This window comes from Podarcis melisellensis (genome assembly GCF_964234715.1).
Source record: "Podarcis melisellensis genome assembly, chromosome: 17".
Lineage (NCBI taxonomy): Eukaryota > Metazoa > Chordata > Lepidosauria > Squamata > Lacertidae > Podarcis > Podarcis melisellensis.
The window spans coordinates 29,343,654-29,362,947 of NC_138534.1; the positions used below are offsets into that span (position 1 = coordinate 29,343,654).

A 19,294-nucleotide genomic window follows, 5' to 3' on the forward strand; every position below is an offset into this window, starting at 1 on the left:
TCTTTGAAAAATCAGGGCTGGTATTTGCCTTGGGAAGAAATCCCTCACTGGCACCAACCACATCCTTCCTCCTGAATGCAAATGTAAGGTTACCAGACGTCCCCGTTTCCTGGGGACACTCCCAGTATTTACGAATCAGTCCCCATACAAAAGTGTCCCCGGATTCACTGAAAAAAATCTGGTAACCTTAAAATAGTGGTGCCAGAGGAGCAGAAGAGAGGAAAGTTCGATTCCTTCTCCCTTTCTGATCCTGATGCCTCCCATCCCTGCCCCCCTGTGGCTGCTATTCTTTTTTCATTTTTTTTAAAAAAAGATGGTTAAATACAAGGACACTTTAAATATCACAACTAGTATGACCTTCAGTGGCCTAGTGACATTGTTGTGGAATGTCATTACAATTATTGTTGTCTGCAGATATTTAGGGCCTTGAAGCATTTGTGTGCTCTCCTGATCCTTTACTACTGAGAAGAGGTTAAAAGACCTTTGCCTCTTGAGCCTAGGGAAAAGGAAGTTGAGAGAAGATAGGGCTGTGCTCTGCAAATACAATAGGAAGCAACCCTCACACATCACTATGTGCTTAAGTCAGCTGGACTGAAATGTGGATATATGGGGACAGGATTGCACCTTTGCCGAATAAAGCTGAAGGTAGGGCCATGAGAGATGGAACTTTTTTGACTTGGGCTACAATGTGGTCGTTAAGTACAAAACCATATATTTTGGAGATTGTTATGAACTGGAACATCAGAGTAGTGGAATAAATGTTTGGCAAGAGCCATGAATAATAAGAACCAGAGCCGTGCTCAAATGGAACTTGATAGATTGCTTAAGAGATATTAGGGTTGATTCGTAACTGGAGATTATTTGCCTGAAGAAGTCAAGAAGAAACCACCACCAGCCAGGAGAGTCTTCCTGCCTTTCCCATAAAACATCAGCCATGGTGTAAAAAGGACCCATTGAATGGGATGGTTTGTTTTTGAGATAATATCATTTTTTCCCTCAAGCAATTGCCTTCTGGTTATTGTCGACAGCTTCTGATGCATTTTAATGCATGGAGGAACATCTTGGACAGAATGAATCCCTTGGACAAAGCTTTTTTTTTGGGGGGGAAGGGGAATAAATATGTGGCTTCTTCATTTGAGCTATTGTAAAAATTGCTTCTTGAACCGATGCTCTCTGATCATTCTTGTTTTCTGAGATAACAACATGATAATAGACTAAGGGTTAAGGCAGCAACCTTTAAAATCAAGGGGAGGTTTGCAGGGGAGAAACACCATTTGTTTTCCCCGCCATTTATATATTGTATTAGATTTCTTGCTCGCCACTTCACACAGGTCCCAAGTTTGTTTACAGCCATATAATATACAATTGTGAAGCAAATAAAACAGCTGCAACCATAAAACAAGTCTAAAAACCTCTCCATATGTAAAAAAAAATACAAACATTTAAAAACTATTCCACACATAAAAATGGTTAAAATATGCAGATTGAATTGCTCCTGGAACATGGCAATGAAAATATTATTTCTACACCATTGTTGAGCACTGTGTTCCAAACTTTACTTGTGCCAGATTCAATTTGCTTCTGTGGCATGACTTAGTGGCTTTGTTTTGATTGATAATCTCAGGGCAGTGATTCCACATTTAGTCTAGCCATTTCTTACAAGGACTAGGAGCCAAGCATTTGTTATCCATGACTGTATATTGTGTCTCCGTTTCACTGAGTCACTTTTTGGGTCGGAGCCAGAAATAAATCTCAAGAGTGGGTGCAGTTGTAATGCTATTAACTGCCTGTATCTAAAAGGTACGGCTGAGTCAAAACGTTGATATCATGGCACACACAAGCTAGTCTCCCATCAGGACATAAAGGCTGCAAGGTCAGACATCATGCTTTCAACCTGCGCCCCTGTCAGCCATTTGGCAAAATTGTGTTTCTTAACCCCTGAAAGACATGGAACTGGCATCAGTTTCTTGAAATTTTGCAACTTGCTTTTCCAGCAGGAATTTCTTGCCTCTGCACTGAGCCTTAAAAAAAAAAAAAAAAAGGTAAAGGACCCTTGACAGGCCGAGGGAGCCGGCGTTTGTCCGCAGACAGTTTTTCCGGGTCATGTGGCCAGCATGACTGAGCCGCTTCTGGCGAAACCAGAGCAGCACACGGAAACCTTCCCTCTAGAGCGGTACCTATTTATCTACTTGCATTTTTGGCGTGCTTTCGAACTGCTTGGTTGGCAGTAGCTGGGATCGAGCAACAGGAGCTCACCCCGTCGTGGGGATTCGAACCACCGACTTTCCGATCAGCAAACCCCTGCACTGAGCCTTACCCTTCCTCAAACTTGAGGCTAGTTCACACAGCTCTTCTGAGCTCCTTGCAGCTGAAGTAATTGTACTGGGCCATGCTGACTTTTAGCCATGCTGCCATTAACATTTCAGTCTGCACAGAGGAGTTTTTGACATTTCTGTTAGGGTCTCAGGGGCTTGGAATGGGGATCTTGGGCCATGATGTTGGGCCTCACTGGACTTCTTGCCGTACTTGTTAATCATGCAAATGGGTGTAGTTATAACTAGAAAGCACAAGAGGCCTCTCCCGCAACGAGGCTCTGAGACTCAAGCAATATTCAGATCTAATTATTTGTCTTCCTATTGGAATTTAAATCCCCAGTAACAGGGTTTCACTGGATTGATGAAAACCAAACCAAGGAACAGGCTTCAAGATACAATGTGTTCTGATGAGCTGTGGAACAGTATATTAGAGCACAGCATATATGTTGTAGCCAAGTTCTCTTCCTTGGGAGCATATTCTCCTACCATAATATCCCTCAACACAAGAGGTATTGTCTGAGTAGGTACTTCCTTCAGTTAGTTGCATCCATAGCAAGCTTAGACTAGGGTTAGCCATTTTTAAAGATGGAACCAAGTGAGGCATTGGTTCCCATAGTGTACCTGCTCTTGAGAGCCAGTGTGGTGTAGTGGTTAAGAGCGGTAGTCTCGTAATCTGGGGAACCGGGTTCGCGTCTCCGCTCCTCCACATGCAGCTGCTGGGTGACCTTGGGCTAGTCACACTTCTCTGAAGTCTCTCAGCCCCACTCACCTCACAGAGTGTTTGTTGTGGGGGAGGAAGGGAAAGGAGAATGTGAGCCGCTTTGAAACTCCTTCAGGTAGTGATAAAGCGGGATATCAAATACAAACTCCTCCTCTTTTTCTTCTTCTTCTTGTCCTCTTTCTCTGTTTTAAAAACAGCTGTGCAAAGAGGTGACTATCCTGAACCAGGATAGCTCCTTCAGTCAGCTCTTAACAGTAATCTGCCTCCAGCTGAATCTCTCTGCACAGAAGGACCTAAGTTCTGACTGACCTTGTAGCTCTCTTCAGAACTCTGCTATCAGAACATGCACATGCATTGACTCAGCTACTTTTTTTTATGGAGAGCCAAGTACGCGAAATGTACTTCTTATCAATGATGTACCTTTATCTCCAGCTGTTAAAGTTTATCAAGCTGAGAACACACACTGAGTAACTTTGCAAGTTAGGGGCTCTTCACCTGACAATTTAGCTCCGAAGAACCACAAAACAAGGGTATAATCAGCTGAAACAGCATGGGAAGGGGAATCAATTCAATCTTTTGCCTATGGTGGTTTTCAGTTATTTCGGAGGCACTTTTTGCATGCTATTTTACCTGCTGCAGCTGGTGAGACTCAATGTGAACTCTTAAGGGATATCACAGGGCATGTCACATGTCAATTATGTTCCTAAAGTATACCTTTTGTCCAGAACTCCCCGCCCCCACTTTTTAGAGAAGATTGGAAAATGTTTATTGAATATACGGGGGGAGGGAATTGTGTACATTTGAAAACGTTGGCAGCATTAAGATAAATTCGACAGTGTAAATAAGTTTTGATGGATGCAATAATAGAATACTGAATGGTTTAGTTTATGTAAAATATGCAGGGATTTATGATATGCAAAATGAAACATGGAAAGAAAAGAAGGGAAGTTACTGATATTTTAAGGTTGTTTGAATTCTAAAAAGAAAAAAAGAATATATATATATGAGAGAATGACCTTTTTTTTTTTTTTGCTTTTTAAATAATAAATTATGAGGGAGGAAGTAGGAGACCCTTTAAAAACCCACAAATAACAAACTCCACCCACTGAGTCCTTCCAGTTTTAATCAAACAATGAGCCACTGGTAGCCTTCTTAAAAAAGCAGTGAAGAGGTTTCTACAAAAAGGTAAGGTTCCGGAAGTTTGTCCGACTTCTAAAATGTTCGGAAACCAAAGCATGGCTTCTGGTTGGCTGCAGGAGCTTCCAGTCAGAAGCCATGGAATCCCCATCGGGCGTTCGGCTTCCAAAAATAATTCACAAACCAGAACACTCACTTACAGGTTTGCGGCATTCGGGAGCCAAAACATTTGAGAACTAAGCTGTTCAAAAACCAAGGTATGACTGTACATTGAAAAGTGTGTGTGCATGTGAACAAATGATTAGCAGAAGCAAGTATAATGATGATGATAATAATAATAATAATAATAATAATAATAATAATAATAATAATAATAATAAGTAAAGGTAAAGGGGCCCCTGACCATTAGGTCCAGTCATGGCTGACTCTGGGGTTGTGGCGCTCATCTTGCTTTATTGGCTGAGGGAGTACAGCTTCCGGGTCATGTGGCCAGCATGACTAGGCCACTTCTGGCGAACCAGAGCAGCGCACGGAAATGCCGTTTACCTTCCCGCCAGAGTGGTACCTATTTATCTACTTGCACTTTGATGTGCTTTCGAACTGCTAGGTTGGCAGGAGCAGGGACTGAGCAACGGGAGCTCACCCCATCGCGGGGATTCGAACTGCCGACCTTCTGATCGGCAAGTCCTAGGCTCTGTGGTTTAACCCACAGCGCCACCCGCATCCCTAATAATAATAATAATAATAATAATAATACCCTGTCCATCTGACTTGGTTGCCCCAGCCACTCTGTGAACACCCTGCAATGAAATCAGGATGAATGTAGGATGAATGCTTCTTGACAGGGAGCTGTCCTGCAAATAAATCAAAAGGAATGTTCAATAAAGACCGGACATAGTCTAACCACCATTGAATGCTTTGTGTAAACAAATGAGGATGATTGCTGAACAAACCGGTTGTCTGCAGGAGGCCTCCATTGAGGAGTATGGCTAGTACCAAGAAGAAGCCATAGTGGTCAGCAAATGTCAATATAGCTTTAAATTGCTATGACATCATGGTGATCAAATTTCTAACCGAGACAAACAGCACAGCTACAAAGCTTAATGAAGTGTGGGATTTTTGACTGCTAAAACTTTGCCACTTTAATTTAGTATTGATTAGTGGGATGAGCAGTGCTGTTGAATGATGGTGCTATCATTAGAGGCATCTCATTGAGGTTGATTGATGCCGTACTCTCTCAAGGGAAGATCTATCTCAAATCTTGGCTCTGTGCACTGCATATGCATATCCCTGTGTTGTCTGCAAATGGAACACTGGTCTTACATCAAAGAACAAAACTGAGAGCAGAGGAAAAATCCCCGGATGAGTTTCTGTGGCAAATTCAATTATACAGTACTGTAGAGCAGGGATTGCCCATGTAGTGCCTTGCAGGCGATGCTTGACTCCAACTCCCATCAGCCTCTGCCAACATGACCTGTGGTCCGGGATGATGGGAGTTGTCAACCAAAAGCATCTGAAGGTGGGTTGGGTACCCTTGCTGTAGATGAACACGGAAACTGGCAGATTTAGGCTCCCCTCGGTTGTTGTTTTCTTAATTCTCAACAAAGGGGATAACACAAAGGTGCCTACAACTTTGAAATATCAGTCCTGTTGTATGGAGAATGAATAAAAAAAGTTGACCCAGTAACTTTTTAAATAAGCAGTTGAGTTGAGTTATTAAGTTATAATTGACGTGGGTGGCGCTGTGGGGATGTGGGTGGCACTGTGGGGATGTGGGTGGCGCTGTGGGGATGTGGGTGGCGCTGTGGGTTAAACCATAGAGCCTAGGACTTGCTGATCAGAAGGTCGGCGGTTCAAATCCCCGTGACGGGGTGAGCTCCTGTTGCTCGGTCCCAGCTCCTACCCACCTAGCAGTTTGAAAGCACGTCAAAGTGCAAGTAGATAAATAGGTACCACTCTGGTGGGAAGGTAAAATGGCGTTTCTGTGCGCTGCTCTGATTCGCCAGAAACGACTTGGTCATGCTGGCCACGTGACCCGGAAGCTGTACGCCGGCTCCCTCGGCCAGTAAAGCGAGATGAGTGCCACAACCCCAGAGTCGGTCGCGACTGGACGTAATGGTCAGGGGTCCCTTTACCTTAAGTTATAATTAATTAGGGGCAGTTTGTCCCTCCCCTTCCTCTCTTCCTCTCTCTCATTGCATTCACAGATAGTGAACAAAGTTTTAGAATTAATCCATCTAAAGTAACAGGGTGTTTGATGCACATGGCAAGGCATCGTGTCGTTCCTTTGCCATTCCACTCCAGGAGGGTATATTTGAGCCCTGCCTTAGGACCACCTGAGGAATTTGATGCAAAAAAAAATTGTGTGTCGTGAAGACTGTGCACCCTGCCATATCGTACGCAGTCGTGCTGCTTTGAACCAAGGCTGTTGTGTCAGACAGAGAGGATGGCTCAGAAACTCTCGGCACCTCCTTTGCTTACGCCGTAGGCAGATTAGCTGCCAGTGTCCAGACTGGCTGCATGCCTGGTTGGTTTGCATGTTTCAGTGATAGATTTTGCTGAACATGACAAGTGTTGTTCCTGGAGGAAGAGGCGGTGTAGCAACTCAAAGGTGCTGTCTTATTTGCCTCATGATTACTTATGAGGAAGTTGAACATTTATCAGCCATGATGTCAGATTATTTTAGGGAGAGATGTTGGGGGAGGGAGCAGGCTTTGCTTTAGTCATCTGAAGTGTTTGAAATCTTGTCTTTTAAACCATACTTGGTCAGATTATTGTTGTTGTTTTTAATTGTGATGAATACACAGAGTCTTTCACCTGTGCAACTTCACGTGCACTTTGTAGCATATTCCGCACTGCAATCTAACGATTTTTTTTAATGATATTTATTAAAATTTTAAAAGTTACAAAAAGAAAGGAAAAAGAATCAAACATAACAAAACAATAAAATGCAAAAACAAAAAACTACATATACATAGCGAAAACAAAACAAAAACATTTAAGAAAACACATCCAATACTTTCAATATTGTTATCTTTCATTTACTTGTTTCAGCGACTTCCTCACACCTCCCTTTTTTGTATTCCACTTCAATTAATTGTTTCAGCAAATCCTTTCCATCTTCCTCAATTTTCTGTCCTATAATTTATCTTAATACATTCTAACCTTATTTTTCCCTTTAATCCATTTACAATCTATTGTACTTAATTCTTTATACCATTTCTGCTAAAGCCATGTAACTTCATTCCAACATCTTTCTAACATTCATCAATCTAACGATTTTTGACCTTCATCCATAGCTATGAATCTTCACGTCTAACCCCCACCCCAAATATAATAGTCTCTACAGGGATCTGATACAGCTTGTTGATTGTTTCAGGCATAATCTTAATTATCTCCTTGGCTTTGCTGAGCGGCGGGACCACTGCTGCACCTGCAACCCTGCCACTCACAAGACCTGCAGTGGAATTAGGGGCCAGGGCAATCAGGAGGGAATCTGGACCCAATTCCTGTGCCAACTTCAGGCTAGCACAGGCCCAGATCAGGTTGGATGTCATTGCACATCAGCTGTGAGACCAGCTTGAGATTCAGCAGATCCCTTGCTGGCTGGCTGAGCCCCTTTCTGCCCTTAGAACACCCCACTTCTGCTGGCATGGATTCCACCAGTGGGCCTCCTCATCGCCTGTACATATTGGTGGCTGGCAGGACGCCAGCTTAACTGGGAGAGCAGGGCAGAGGGACAATTCCACCTCATCCAAGCCTCCCATTCCCAGCTCAGAGTATTGGAAGCTTGGATTACTCTGCTTGTTATTGACCAGACTTTACAATTCCAAGTTACTATTATTCAGATGCACACATATTGTTTCATAAATGAAGGTGATCACTTATGTATGGCATACAGTTAAGTCTATGGTTGATGGGGCAGGCTTTTGGTGATCACTGTGGGCACATTGGTTTCTTGTAGAGCTACTGAATCAGAGTGATCTTTGTTTTAAATACTACCCAGTATTGGCAAAGCTCAACATGCCTAAAGACTTTTGGCTTCAGTACAGTTTCAGAACATGCAGAAAGAAGCAGGGATATAAGTTTGGGCATGCCCTAAGCCTGGCAGTCAGAAAGCTCTGGTTTGAAACACTGTGCACGATCCCTATTCCTCAACTGGGGTGAATTTATGAAGGAGTGATCCAAGAAATTATAGGTGTTTAAAGCAAGGGACGCAGGTGGCACTGTGGTCTAAACCACTGAGCCTAGGGCTTGCCGATCAGAAGGTCGGCGGTTCAAATCCCGATGCTCAGTCCCAGCTCCTGCCAACCTAGCAGTTCGAAAGCACGTCAAAGTGCAAGTAGATAAATAGGTACCACTCCGGCGGGAAGGTAAAAAGTGTTTCAGTGCGCTGCTCTGGTTTCGCCAGAAGTGGCTTAGTCATGCTGGCCACATGACCCGGAAAAACTGTCTGTGGACAAACGTCGGCTCCCTCGGCCAGTAAAGCAAGATGAGCGCCGCAACCCCAGCCTCGTTCACGACTGGACTTAACTGTCCAGGGGTCCTTTACCTTTACCTTTAAAGCAAGTGAATCTCCCCTGCTCCTTTCTCCCTTCCCATGTTAGCCTGGCTGATAATTAGGCCTTATAAGATAACCTGAACTTAGGAGGGTCTTTGGGAATGATGAACTCAAAAGAATAAAAAAAGGAAATGTTTCTTTTCTCTCTTGGTTTACCAGAAGTAATTTAGAACAAGGCGTAAAACAGATCCATCTAAAAGTCATGACACAAATGAAAAAGGGAGGAGAAGGGGGAGGAAAGTTGTTGCCCCAAGTTTTAATGACGTGGCAAAGTTTGTACAAAGAGCAGCTGGAAAAACAGTTGCGGGAGCAGAGGAGACAAATGGAGCTGTTTTATCACAAGGCTGACAGGGAGGGGGGTGTCCCTGCTTCTCATCTCTCCCTGACAATGAGAGCAAAAGGGAGCCAATGGGATGGAATAACCTTGCTTCCCAACTATTCTACATACCAGGGCCAAATGCAATCATTGTGGCTGGATGACAGTAAAGCAGTCCCTTTGCTTTCCTAACTTACCTGTTTAGGGCCAAGTATTCCAACTGAATCTTATCACTAGCCTGGATTTACTGTATCTGGGATTACTTTGTCTTTAAAAGCTTTTGAAGTTATTCAGAAGGGGGTAGTTATTATCTGCCTGCCCTCAAAACAATGGGCACTGATATGTTTAAATTCAAGCCACTGTTTCTCCAGCGCTGTTTGCAGTGATAATGGTTTTTCCATTTTAAACTTTCTAGATCTTACATGCAGAGTTCTTTTATACCAATTGTTCCGTGGAATTCAGGGCATGTTCACGATTATAGGCTGGCTGAGCCTGTCTTTGTAGGGAAAGCTGTTCTACTAGTAGGCCAGTACAATTGCCTTTGCTCTTGGGTTGCTAAAATTATGGGTCACTTGAGCATGGTTCAAAATTATTCTGTCACTGCAGAAGGCAGTGGGAAAGCGCTTTATAATTGCTATCAGGAAGAGTTGTGGTTCAGCGGCACAATCCCAGGTTCAGCTTCTTCCTCCTATCTGAAAACCCTGGAGAAATGCTCTCAGCCAATCAGATAGAGCTGAGTTAGATATTACTGTACTGAGTTAGATAGCTTCCGGTATTCCTATTGATAAGAGCAATTCCTTTCATAAGCCTTTCTTTCTTTTTTTTAAAGTGGAAACTGATTTTAAATTGAAAAGGGAAGAGTAAAGGGTGTATTTCTGTCCCTTCTGCAGCAACTAGGTATATGAAAACAGACTATATTGTGGATGTTGGATTGTGCTTTTGTTGTTCAATAAGAAACATTGAAAACAATCAAATTAAAAAGGCAGTGTTGAACATTCATGACTTTCTTCATGCTTGCAATGACCCAGCAGAAATAAGAGGTGTAGCGAGGGATGTTTGTCTCTTCCCCTCTTTTGGGAATGAAGAACAGCAGCATAAGAGAAAAGCATCCTCTGGCTATAGGCAGGTGTGTAACAGTTCAGAGAGAGCTAGAAAAACGCATTCATTTGGTGCTATCTCAAGCTGTCCCATAGCCCAAAGGGAACTGCTATGCATCGAGGAAGGAGAAAGCAGACGGTCCCTGGTTATCCTCAGTGGCTCTGGTGCTCCCAGTGCAAGGTGCTGTCCAGGGAGCTGGAGGTATACATTCCTGCTCCAGAGCATCTGATAATATCATGCTTGAGGGTGCGACCAGCTCCATGCCGGCAATCAAGGAAACTGTGCCATCTGGATCACCTCTGGGAGGCCTTTCTAGCCAATCAGAACGAGGCCATTGCTACCAATTCCTTTGACAGTCTTGTGACATCTCAAAACAAGCCTTTGTGTATGATGATTCCGTGATAAAGATGGCACTCTGAAGCCGAGACAGGCGTGTGTCTGATCTGATATCTAAGTGTCCCTTTCCATTACTCACAGACTGTACCAGAAAGCATTAGTAAATTAGTTACACTCACACTAGACATTGTTGTACTTTCCAACTCCTACCCCCCTTTTTAGTAGGTCTTTATATTTACTGCAGGGGTACTTTGACAAGCCAGGAAAAGCAGGAATGAGCCAGTTTTCTGGGTCAAGTTGCTCTCACTGTATTACACAAGCAGCTCTTTCTGAGTGAGCATTGTTCTCCAAACATATTTGTGAGGCACACTTAGACAATAATACGGAATGCTCTTTTCCACACAGAAGTTTTGCAACTAAACTGGCAGAAAGGGGAATCACAGGCTTGGCTTTTTTTTTTTAAATGCATTATAACTAAAAACCCAGTTTATTGTTTCTGTTGCTCTTACTGATTCTGTTCTTCCATTACCAGCTCAGTGCTAGACCACTGCTCCTTCCTGCGCCAAGTAAACCCTTCACCATGCTACGGTTCCTTCTTATCTGGGATAGCTCAGTGAGTCTCTTAATCTCAGGAATGTGGGTTCGAATCCCACGTTGGGCAAAAAGATTCCTGCATTTGCAGGGTGTTGGATTAGATGACCCTTGTAGTCTTCTCCCAACTCTAAAATTCTATGATTCTTGTGTCAGGATCACCCAGGGGTGCTGGCATGGAGAGAGACCACTGTATGGCTTTTAACAATGTGGCTTGCACCTCCCATGTCATCAGAATACAGTGGTACCTCGGGTTACATATGCTTCAGGTTACAGATGCTTCAGGTTACAGACTCCACTAGGCCAGAAATAGTACCTCAGGTTAAGAACTTTGCTTCAGGATGAGAACAGAAATCGCGCCGTGGCAGCGCAGTGGCAGCAGGAGGCCCCATTAGCTAAAGTGGTGCTTCAGGTTAAGAACAGTTTCAGGTTAAGAACGGACCTCCAGAACAAATTAAGTTCTTAACCCGAGGTACCACTGTATTGAAAGAAGGGTGCCATTCAGAGTAAATCATTCTATCCGTGGTTATAGGTCTAGATCAGTTTTTTACCTTTGAAGTTCCTGGATGTGGCATCAAAGAATAAATTTCTTTCTTTCTCCCCAAGCCTGTTCTTCTCTCCTCAACCCCTACCCTGATCTAAGAGCATGTTGTTAAACAGCCCTGAAAAGATTTCATCCTCAAGTAACCCAGCTTTTGCCTCAAGCCCTCTGGTGACAGCGATTATTTTGCTTGTAGAACAAAAAAGCTTCAGGGAACATGTAACCGGAGAACTGGGATAGAGAGCGTTGACCGACAGTAACCCCAGAGCACGGGGATTCGGGAGAAAAATAGGAAGTGTTTCTTTCTTCATAACTTTTCTCCTCCAAACCAGACTGGTGTCCTGCCAAATCAGGGTCTGAGCAATACAATCGCAATGCTTAGCGGCATAAAGGCAAGGGCAGGGTGTGGGAAGAGGCTGCAAACCACAAAATGCAGAAAACACAGTGCCTCCGCCTTCCTTTCTCGTCTTCCACCCGCCATTCCATTGCAGCGGAGATCTGTGGAGTTCTCCTTCCATCTTGGCATGCTGAGTGTCTCTTGTAAGCGAGCCGGCTAATTAACATTTTTAAAAAGTATCAGGCAGCCTCGCAGACCAGCATCGGCTGCCCCCTTGGGATCCGGCAACGGCGTTTGGGAATGTGAGCTTCTAAAGGCTGCGTTGGCATCGCATTGCCTCCTCTTTATCCCAGAAGGTGTTCTGCGCTTTGCACTTGAGCTCCTGAAGCCTTCGCAGCCACGTCATTGTCCGCAGCTCAAAAACACACATACTGAGAATGTGCCTTTATAACATGTTAAGGAACAGGGTTAAAGCTTTCAAGCTACATAAGTCTCCTCATAATACAGTGGTACCTCTGTTAAGAACTTTATTCGTTCTTGTGGTCCATTCTTAACCTGAAACTGTTCTTAACCTGAAGCACCACTTTAGCTAATGGGGTCTCCTGCTGCCGCTGCACCGCCAGAGCACGATTTCTGTTCTCATCCTGAAGCAAAGTTCTTAACCCGAGGTAATATTTCTGGGTTAGCGCAGTCTGTAACCTGAAGCGTCTGTAACCCGAGGTACCACTGTATTCGCTGTTTGAGGGAAAGGGTGGGAGAAGCCGTGCCCATCCATAATGCAATTGTGCCCACCCAGATTATATGATTTAGATCAGTTTGTTTCATAGCGTATTCCAGGGATTCTTCGATATGTTGATCAGTGCCGGTGCCATACGTCTTACTCTGCTTTCCTTTGGACCACATCAGCGAGGCTGAGGGGGGTGTCTTGTCATCTAGGCAGCCCGGGACCTCCATACACACTGCCCAGGCTTGTGCCCTAGGGGAAGTCACTTAGGTGCTGCTAACACAGTAGTTTGACTTCACCCTTGGAGGCATACTCCGTTGTCTCTAGAGATGGATGACAACAACAACTTGTGGATGATGTTCCCCGAAATACATCTTCCCCACTGCCACAAGCACCGTGTGTGAATTATGGGAGGGGAGAAGCAGAGGCAGCCCTGAATAATACCCAGTAATAATCACTGACTCCTCCAAATTTTAGGCAGACCCACCCCCAATTCATAGTCTTGTAAAAAGTGTTGTTTTACTTCAAGATTGTGTTGTATCTGTGGTTCCTACTTCTGTTATCTTTTTTTTTTTACTGTAATTTAGTTGAATGCATTGTTTGGTCTAAATGAGATTGTGACTTTAAATGGCTGTAAGCTTCCTAGACACTGGAAGGGTAGGAGAGAAGTTTTTATATTGTGTTGTGTTTTTAATATTCGATTGCGAGCCTCCCAGAGTGGCTGGGGAAACCCAGCCAGATGGGTGGGGTATAATTATTATTATTTATATGAAACAAATAAATAGGAACAAAATAAAAACAGCAGCTGGAGGGGTACACATCATAAAGTTGTTGAGGGTTTTTTTTAAGGTCAAAGTTGTTGCGTTTGGTTTGTTCAAAGATGTTGAGCTTTTTGGGGGGTACATCTGCCCCAAAACCAATTGTTTTGCCTTTTTTGGAAATTTATAAAGATTTAAAAAAAATATTTAGCACCCCTTCTCGGACATCTTGCCCAATTTGCCAAAAATCCACCTGGACGCCATTTTTCGGCCTAGCAGCCCTATGGGAGGACTGTAACTCTCTTGATAATCCCCGTTGATATCTAAGCGCTGAACATGGGTGGATCTGAGTGAACAAAGCAATACAGAGCTGGGGACAAGACTGACCCCTTCAGCCAGGTACATGGCCTTAGAGCAAGGGAAGCAAATATGGAACCTTCCCAGATGTTGTGGCCTACAGCTCCCCAGCTGGCATGGCCAATGGTAGGGCATGATGGGAGTGTGGTCCTCAACAAATGGAGGGCGTCACATTGGCTGTCCCTGCCTTAGAGGAGGATAGTGGAGAGATCTAGACAAGGGAGCAATGGGAGGTCTTCAGAAGAGCTATGGGGTCAAATCATGCCTCCCCAAAGCCTCCAAAACAGTAGCTAAAGGGGCTCATTGCAAAGGTTAGAGGGGAAGCACCCCATGCAGTGTACCACCAAACACTACACACTCCATAGTTACAGGATTTATCCTCAATGTATATTATACAGTGTGAAAGGGAAGCCCAGGCTCACATGCCGTTTTGTTGTTGCAGTCTGCAAATCCAAAAAGTGGTGTAGAAATGTTTTCTGTGCATAAATTATATAAATAAAATGTGACAATGTGAACTGGCTAAGGCACCTGGGAGGCCTGAGAAGTATATCTATGAGATGTGAACGGCTGTAGCAGGAAAGAAATGTCACCTCTCTCTTCCCATGATTGCAAATAAATATTTTCTACTTATGCACCAGAGCAGGGGAGCGGGTTCTGGCTAAAGGGCACATCTCTGTTACAAAGTGGTGTGATCTTTATTCTAGTTTTAACGGTTACACTTTCCCCCTGAACAGCCCTAGCAGTAGTTTGGTAAGGAGAATGATACATAATTTTCTGTTGGACAATTCCTAGCCTCTCACTCCCGCGATTCCATCCAAATTATAGCCTTCAAAGGGAAAAGTGCATGATATCTGAACAAGTTTGATGCTGTAATATTGACATACCCTCTCTGAGTTTTCATTTGTTTTGAATTTTGAAAAAATCGTTTTCTTGTTATCTGGCAGGTGTGAAAGTCCGGGATTTCCTGGTTGACAATGAGACCTTCTCTGACTTTCTCCATCACAATGCCTCCCTACCAAAGTTTGTTGTAGATGAAATCCTGAATGCCGAGGTTAACCTCCAACAGGTAAGAAGCGTATACTGTCAATGAACAGCACTTGGGAAGAAAGTCTACAGTTCTCAATTTGTATGTCATGATTGTGAATGTGATGTGGAAAAGATGATTTAGCTCGAGTCCCAGGAGTGATTTATAGATTTACAACCTCTGGTACATGTTTCTAGGTCATTACATCTGGCTACCGGATAAGTGTGAAAGACCTTTGCAATTCAACCAAGCTGTCAAAGTTTGTCAACATCCAAAACCCAGTGGTAGATGTTCTCAGCAGTGCCTTGATTTGCTCCATTCCTAAGGAAAAGCTTTCTGCTGCAGAGAGAGTGTTTCAGGACAATCTAGATGTCATGAAGCCATTTATGGTGAGTGTATTACCTTGAGTATTTTGAATTGTATTTACCAAGGTACAGTGCAAGTTTTTAAATCAGCAGAATATCGTGGTTCACATAATATAGCGCACTATGTTACAAAACAAAATGCAGACAAACCCTTTCCACATTTATCATTATACCTGGATTGTAGGAGACCTGTGGCCAAAGATTCGACTGGTTATTTCAATTCACTGTGTGATTCATTATCTCTGCAAAAAGAAGGGAGAGAGTCCAAAGGTCAAAATTTTCTACTTCTGTGGTCTTAGTATCTAAAGCTAAATATTTAGGTCTTGTCTAGGCATCCCTGTAACCCATGGTTTGAAAACCAGGAGCCAGTCTTTGGGATACATATCCCTTTCCCCTCCTTCCTTCCTTTATTGGCATTTGCCATGGTTTAGAATTACATGTGTTTTGATGTTAGCCAGTTTTATAGTAACATGGCCCCATCATAACTCCAATTTGAAACCTTGATTCGAAGTGTGTTTGCAAATCATCTTTATGAGGGAACCTGGTTAGCATATGTCCAGCTGTAATTCTAAACCTTAGTTAATACTGATAGAAGAATGGAGGAGTTATTCGCTTCAGAAAATGGAAGAGGGAGGGGGGATAGATTTCAGATCTCTGAGACTAGCTTCAGATCTGTAAACCATGGTTTGGGGTTAGCCAGGGTTACATTTGCACCAGTTTCCACTTTAGCATAATAAGGTTGTGTTGCTATTTATTTATTCAGTGTCATCAATGGTAACATAAGCAAAACAGACTAATCCCTGCTCCCAAAGGACTGGGAGACTTAACTTTTCTTAAGCAGCCTATGAAATGGTGCGACTCTGTCCATCAGATTTTTTTCACTGCCTATTCAAATAGAGCTCCATGTTAAAGGGGCAACTTGCTTTCCGCAGTAGCTGTTACTTTCCTTAGCTATAAAGGTAAAGGTAAAGGTACCCCTGCCCGTACGGGCCAGTCTTGACAGACTCTGGGGTTGTGCGCCCATCTCACTCAAGAGGCCAGGGGCCAGCGCTGTCCGGAGACACTTCCGGGTCACGTGGCCAGCATGACATCGCTGCTCTGGCGAGCCAGAGCCGCACACGGAAACGCCGTTTACCTTCCCGCTGGTAAGCGGTCCCTATTTATCTACTTGCACCCGGAGGTGCTTTCGAACTGCTAGGTTGGCAGGCGCTGGGACCGAGCAGCGGGAGCGCACCCCGCCGCAGGGATTCGAACCGCCGACCTTTCGATCGGCAAGTCCTAGGCGCTGAGGCTTTAACCCACAGTGCCACCTGCGTCCCTCCTTAGCTATAAAGCTATGTTAAAAAGCTAAAGTGGGAGCGAGCTGTTCAGAAATGATGGGAGCAACAGAAAGCAACACTCTTATGGTCCAGCATGTGAATGCCTGGCTAAGTGCCAAACAAAAGTCCTTTTTAGTTTTGATATATCTTGGGGAATACAGAATTAAGTCTCAGTTGTTTGGCTATTCACCTAGCCAAAAGCATAGGATATCTGACACTGGAGTCATATTTCTGCTCAGTCTGGAATGTAAAGGTCAGCTCTTTTTAAACTGTTATTGTTTTTCACTAAACTGCTTGGATTCTTATATTTTTCCTTGTCATTTGCTTGTTTGCTTGCTTGCTTGAAAGCTTATCACCTGTTCTCCAGCCTAAGGGTTACTGAGAGTAGCTGTAGTATAATAAGGCATCAAGCCAAACAGCAAAAGTTGAAAGCTAATAAAATTCCAGCTCATTGAAAACCACTCAGCCTAAAGTTTAGACTCCTAAGGACCGTGCAAATAGAAATGATTTCACCTGGCACCAGAAAGAAATCTTGCTTAGCTAGTCCTTCTAGGGAGAGATTTCCAAAGGCAGGGTCTTTTCGGTTGTGGTGCCTCTCTGGCTTCAGGTGACATGGGATCTCAGAGAACGACATCTGAGGAAAATGTTAATGCTTGACAGGATTATGCAGGAATCTCATTACACTAGCACTCAAGGGACAGAACATTTTCTTGGGTTTTTTTCTGTATGGAGATAATAGAGCTTAATTGAATTAAGTAGTTGTTTGTTACATTGCAATGCTTGGAAATGTTTTCGATATGTGTATTATAACTCGCTTTACTTTCCAAATGAAAGGCTTGGGTTTAATATGGTGAATATAAACCCTTTTCTATAAATCATACTGCAAATTTAGGAGCAGAGCTGGAAGCCATAAATTAAACAAGCTGAGCTTCCGTTTGCAGCTAAATGAAAAGCTACTTTCTGATCAGTAAAAGAAACTTAGGGAAATCTTGTGATGGTTCAAGTCAGCAATATTATTTACTGGGAAACCAGTGCCATGGGAAATGTGAATGACGTCTGTGTGTTGGTCTCATGCCTGACACTGTTGAAGCTAAGAAGGTTTGAGGTTGATCAGTGGGAGACCTTGGGGAGTCTTACTTAAACTTCTCTGTACTTTCTAAGGAAATTAGGATTACAAGCATCATAAATAAAATTTTGGTTCAGGAACCTAGAAGGGGAAAGGAGACACAGGAAGAAGAGCTTTGATGAGTCAGACCAATGGCCCACTATCCATCATGAGCTACGCTTTACCAAACACATGAGTGGAAAACTACCCTCAGTCATGAGATGTTAGCAGTCACTTCCCATTACTTTATTGCCAGGACCAGTACATATGTTGGTGGGAGTCTGGGTTTAGGAATAGACGGAGGTAGTGATTTATATGGCCTTTGCTTATTAATTCATTTATTCCCTTATTTTCAGCTAAGGTTGACTCCCAAAGTCACTACAATTAAAATCCATCATGTATTGCCAAGCTAGACCCAGATATTCGTGTCCCATGGGTCAAGCTTTCCTACCCAAACCTAGGTGGCTCTTGGCTTGTTCTAAGTAACAGGGAAAGTGAACAATGTTGTTGTTGTTGTTATTTCTATGCTGCTCTTCATCCAAGGACCACAGGGCAATTTACAATATAAAAACCACAAAAATACATAACATAGCAACAAAACAAATAACTCCCCCATTGATATCCCAAGCCATCTCACTATTTAAAGTATATAATACTCACCTGCCCCTCACCTCTAGATACTGCTTATTTAGATACATGAACAGGACATAAGGAGATTTCTAAAATTATGAAGAACAGGCCAGGAGTATCTGTTATGTAGAATGAGGCAGTGGCCATGTGTCTTACTTTAGAGAGGTCAGACCTCTGTTTGAAGGTCCTATTTGAAGGGCTGTTAGGTCCAAGTATGGTTTAAAGGGGCTGGACCCTAAGAAGGGAGAGCAGGGGTCTTGGATGTTGCCCTTCAGCAGTTGCTATTCCAACAGCAAACTGGACATGCAAACATGTCACCTGGTCACTGCCTTCCATACGATGGTGAGATAGATGTATTGTACCTCGGGTTATGAACTTAATTCGTTCCGGAGGTCCATTCTTAACCTGAGGTACCACTTTAGCTAATGGGGCCTCCTGCTGCTGCCACACAATTTCCATTCTCATCCTGGGGCAAAGTTCTCAACCTGAGGTACTACTTCCGGGTTAGCAGAGTTTGTAACCCAAAGTGTTTGTGAACCGTTAGTAACCCAAGGTACCACTGTATTTCTATTTAAATTTTAGCAATTATGTCTGCATTTGCTTCTAAGCATATGAGTTCCCATATGGAAATGTTACGCAAATCTGTGTCCGTTTCTTAATCCTCCATGTTTGGTGATACCATTCCTCTTCTAGCAAAAGCTTAAGTGGGCAGACTACTGCCTCAGGTGGTAGATGTAAAAAGACTGGAGAGCAGATATTGCTGTGTTGTGGTACATGGCCTCCATTCTCAATCTATCCTGGTGCCCTCAAGTGCATTGGAAGGTGCAGTCTGATCAGCAGTGTTGAAATAAGATTGAACTCGCAACCTGATTAGCTTTTGTGCAGGAACAAAAATGATTCAGGCCAGCTCTGGAATGGAAGGAAAGCTGTCATCTCCAAATAAACGTATGTGCTCCAAATAATCATGTGTTCATAAACCAGTAGGGTAGGCTGTTAGGGTGTGACGAACTATGTATGATTAAAAAAGGTTGGAGGGATATTTCTCATGCATAATCTTGA

At 43.4% G+C, this 19,294-nt stretch overlaps 1 protein-coding gene across 1 annotated transcript in view; it reads left to right on the forward strand.

Annotated features, from left to right (window-relative positions):
* ABCA1 (ATP binding cassette subfamily A member 1) overlaps positions 1–19,294 on the forward strand; it is a 105,964-nt gene that overhangs the window by 32,598 nt on the left and 54,072 nt on the right. The window contains exons 6-7 of the mRNA XM_081893604.1: positions 14,737–14,858; positions 15,014–15,205. Of these exons, the coding sequence (XP_081749730.1) occupies positions 14,737–14,858; positions 15,014–15,205 (314 nt within the window). The remainder of the gene's footprint in view (positions 1–14,736; positions 14,859–15,013; positions 15,206–19,294) is intronic.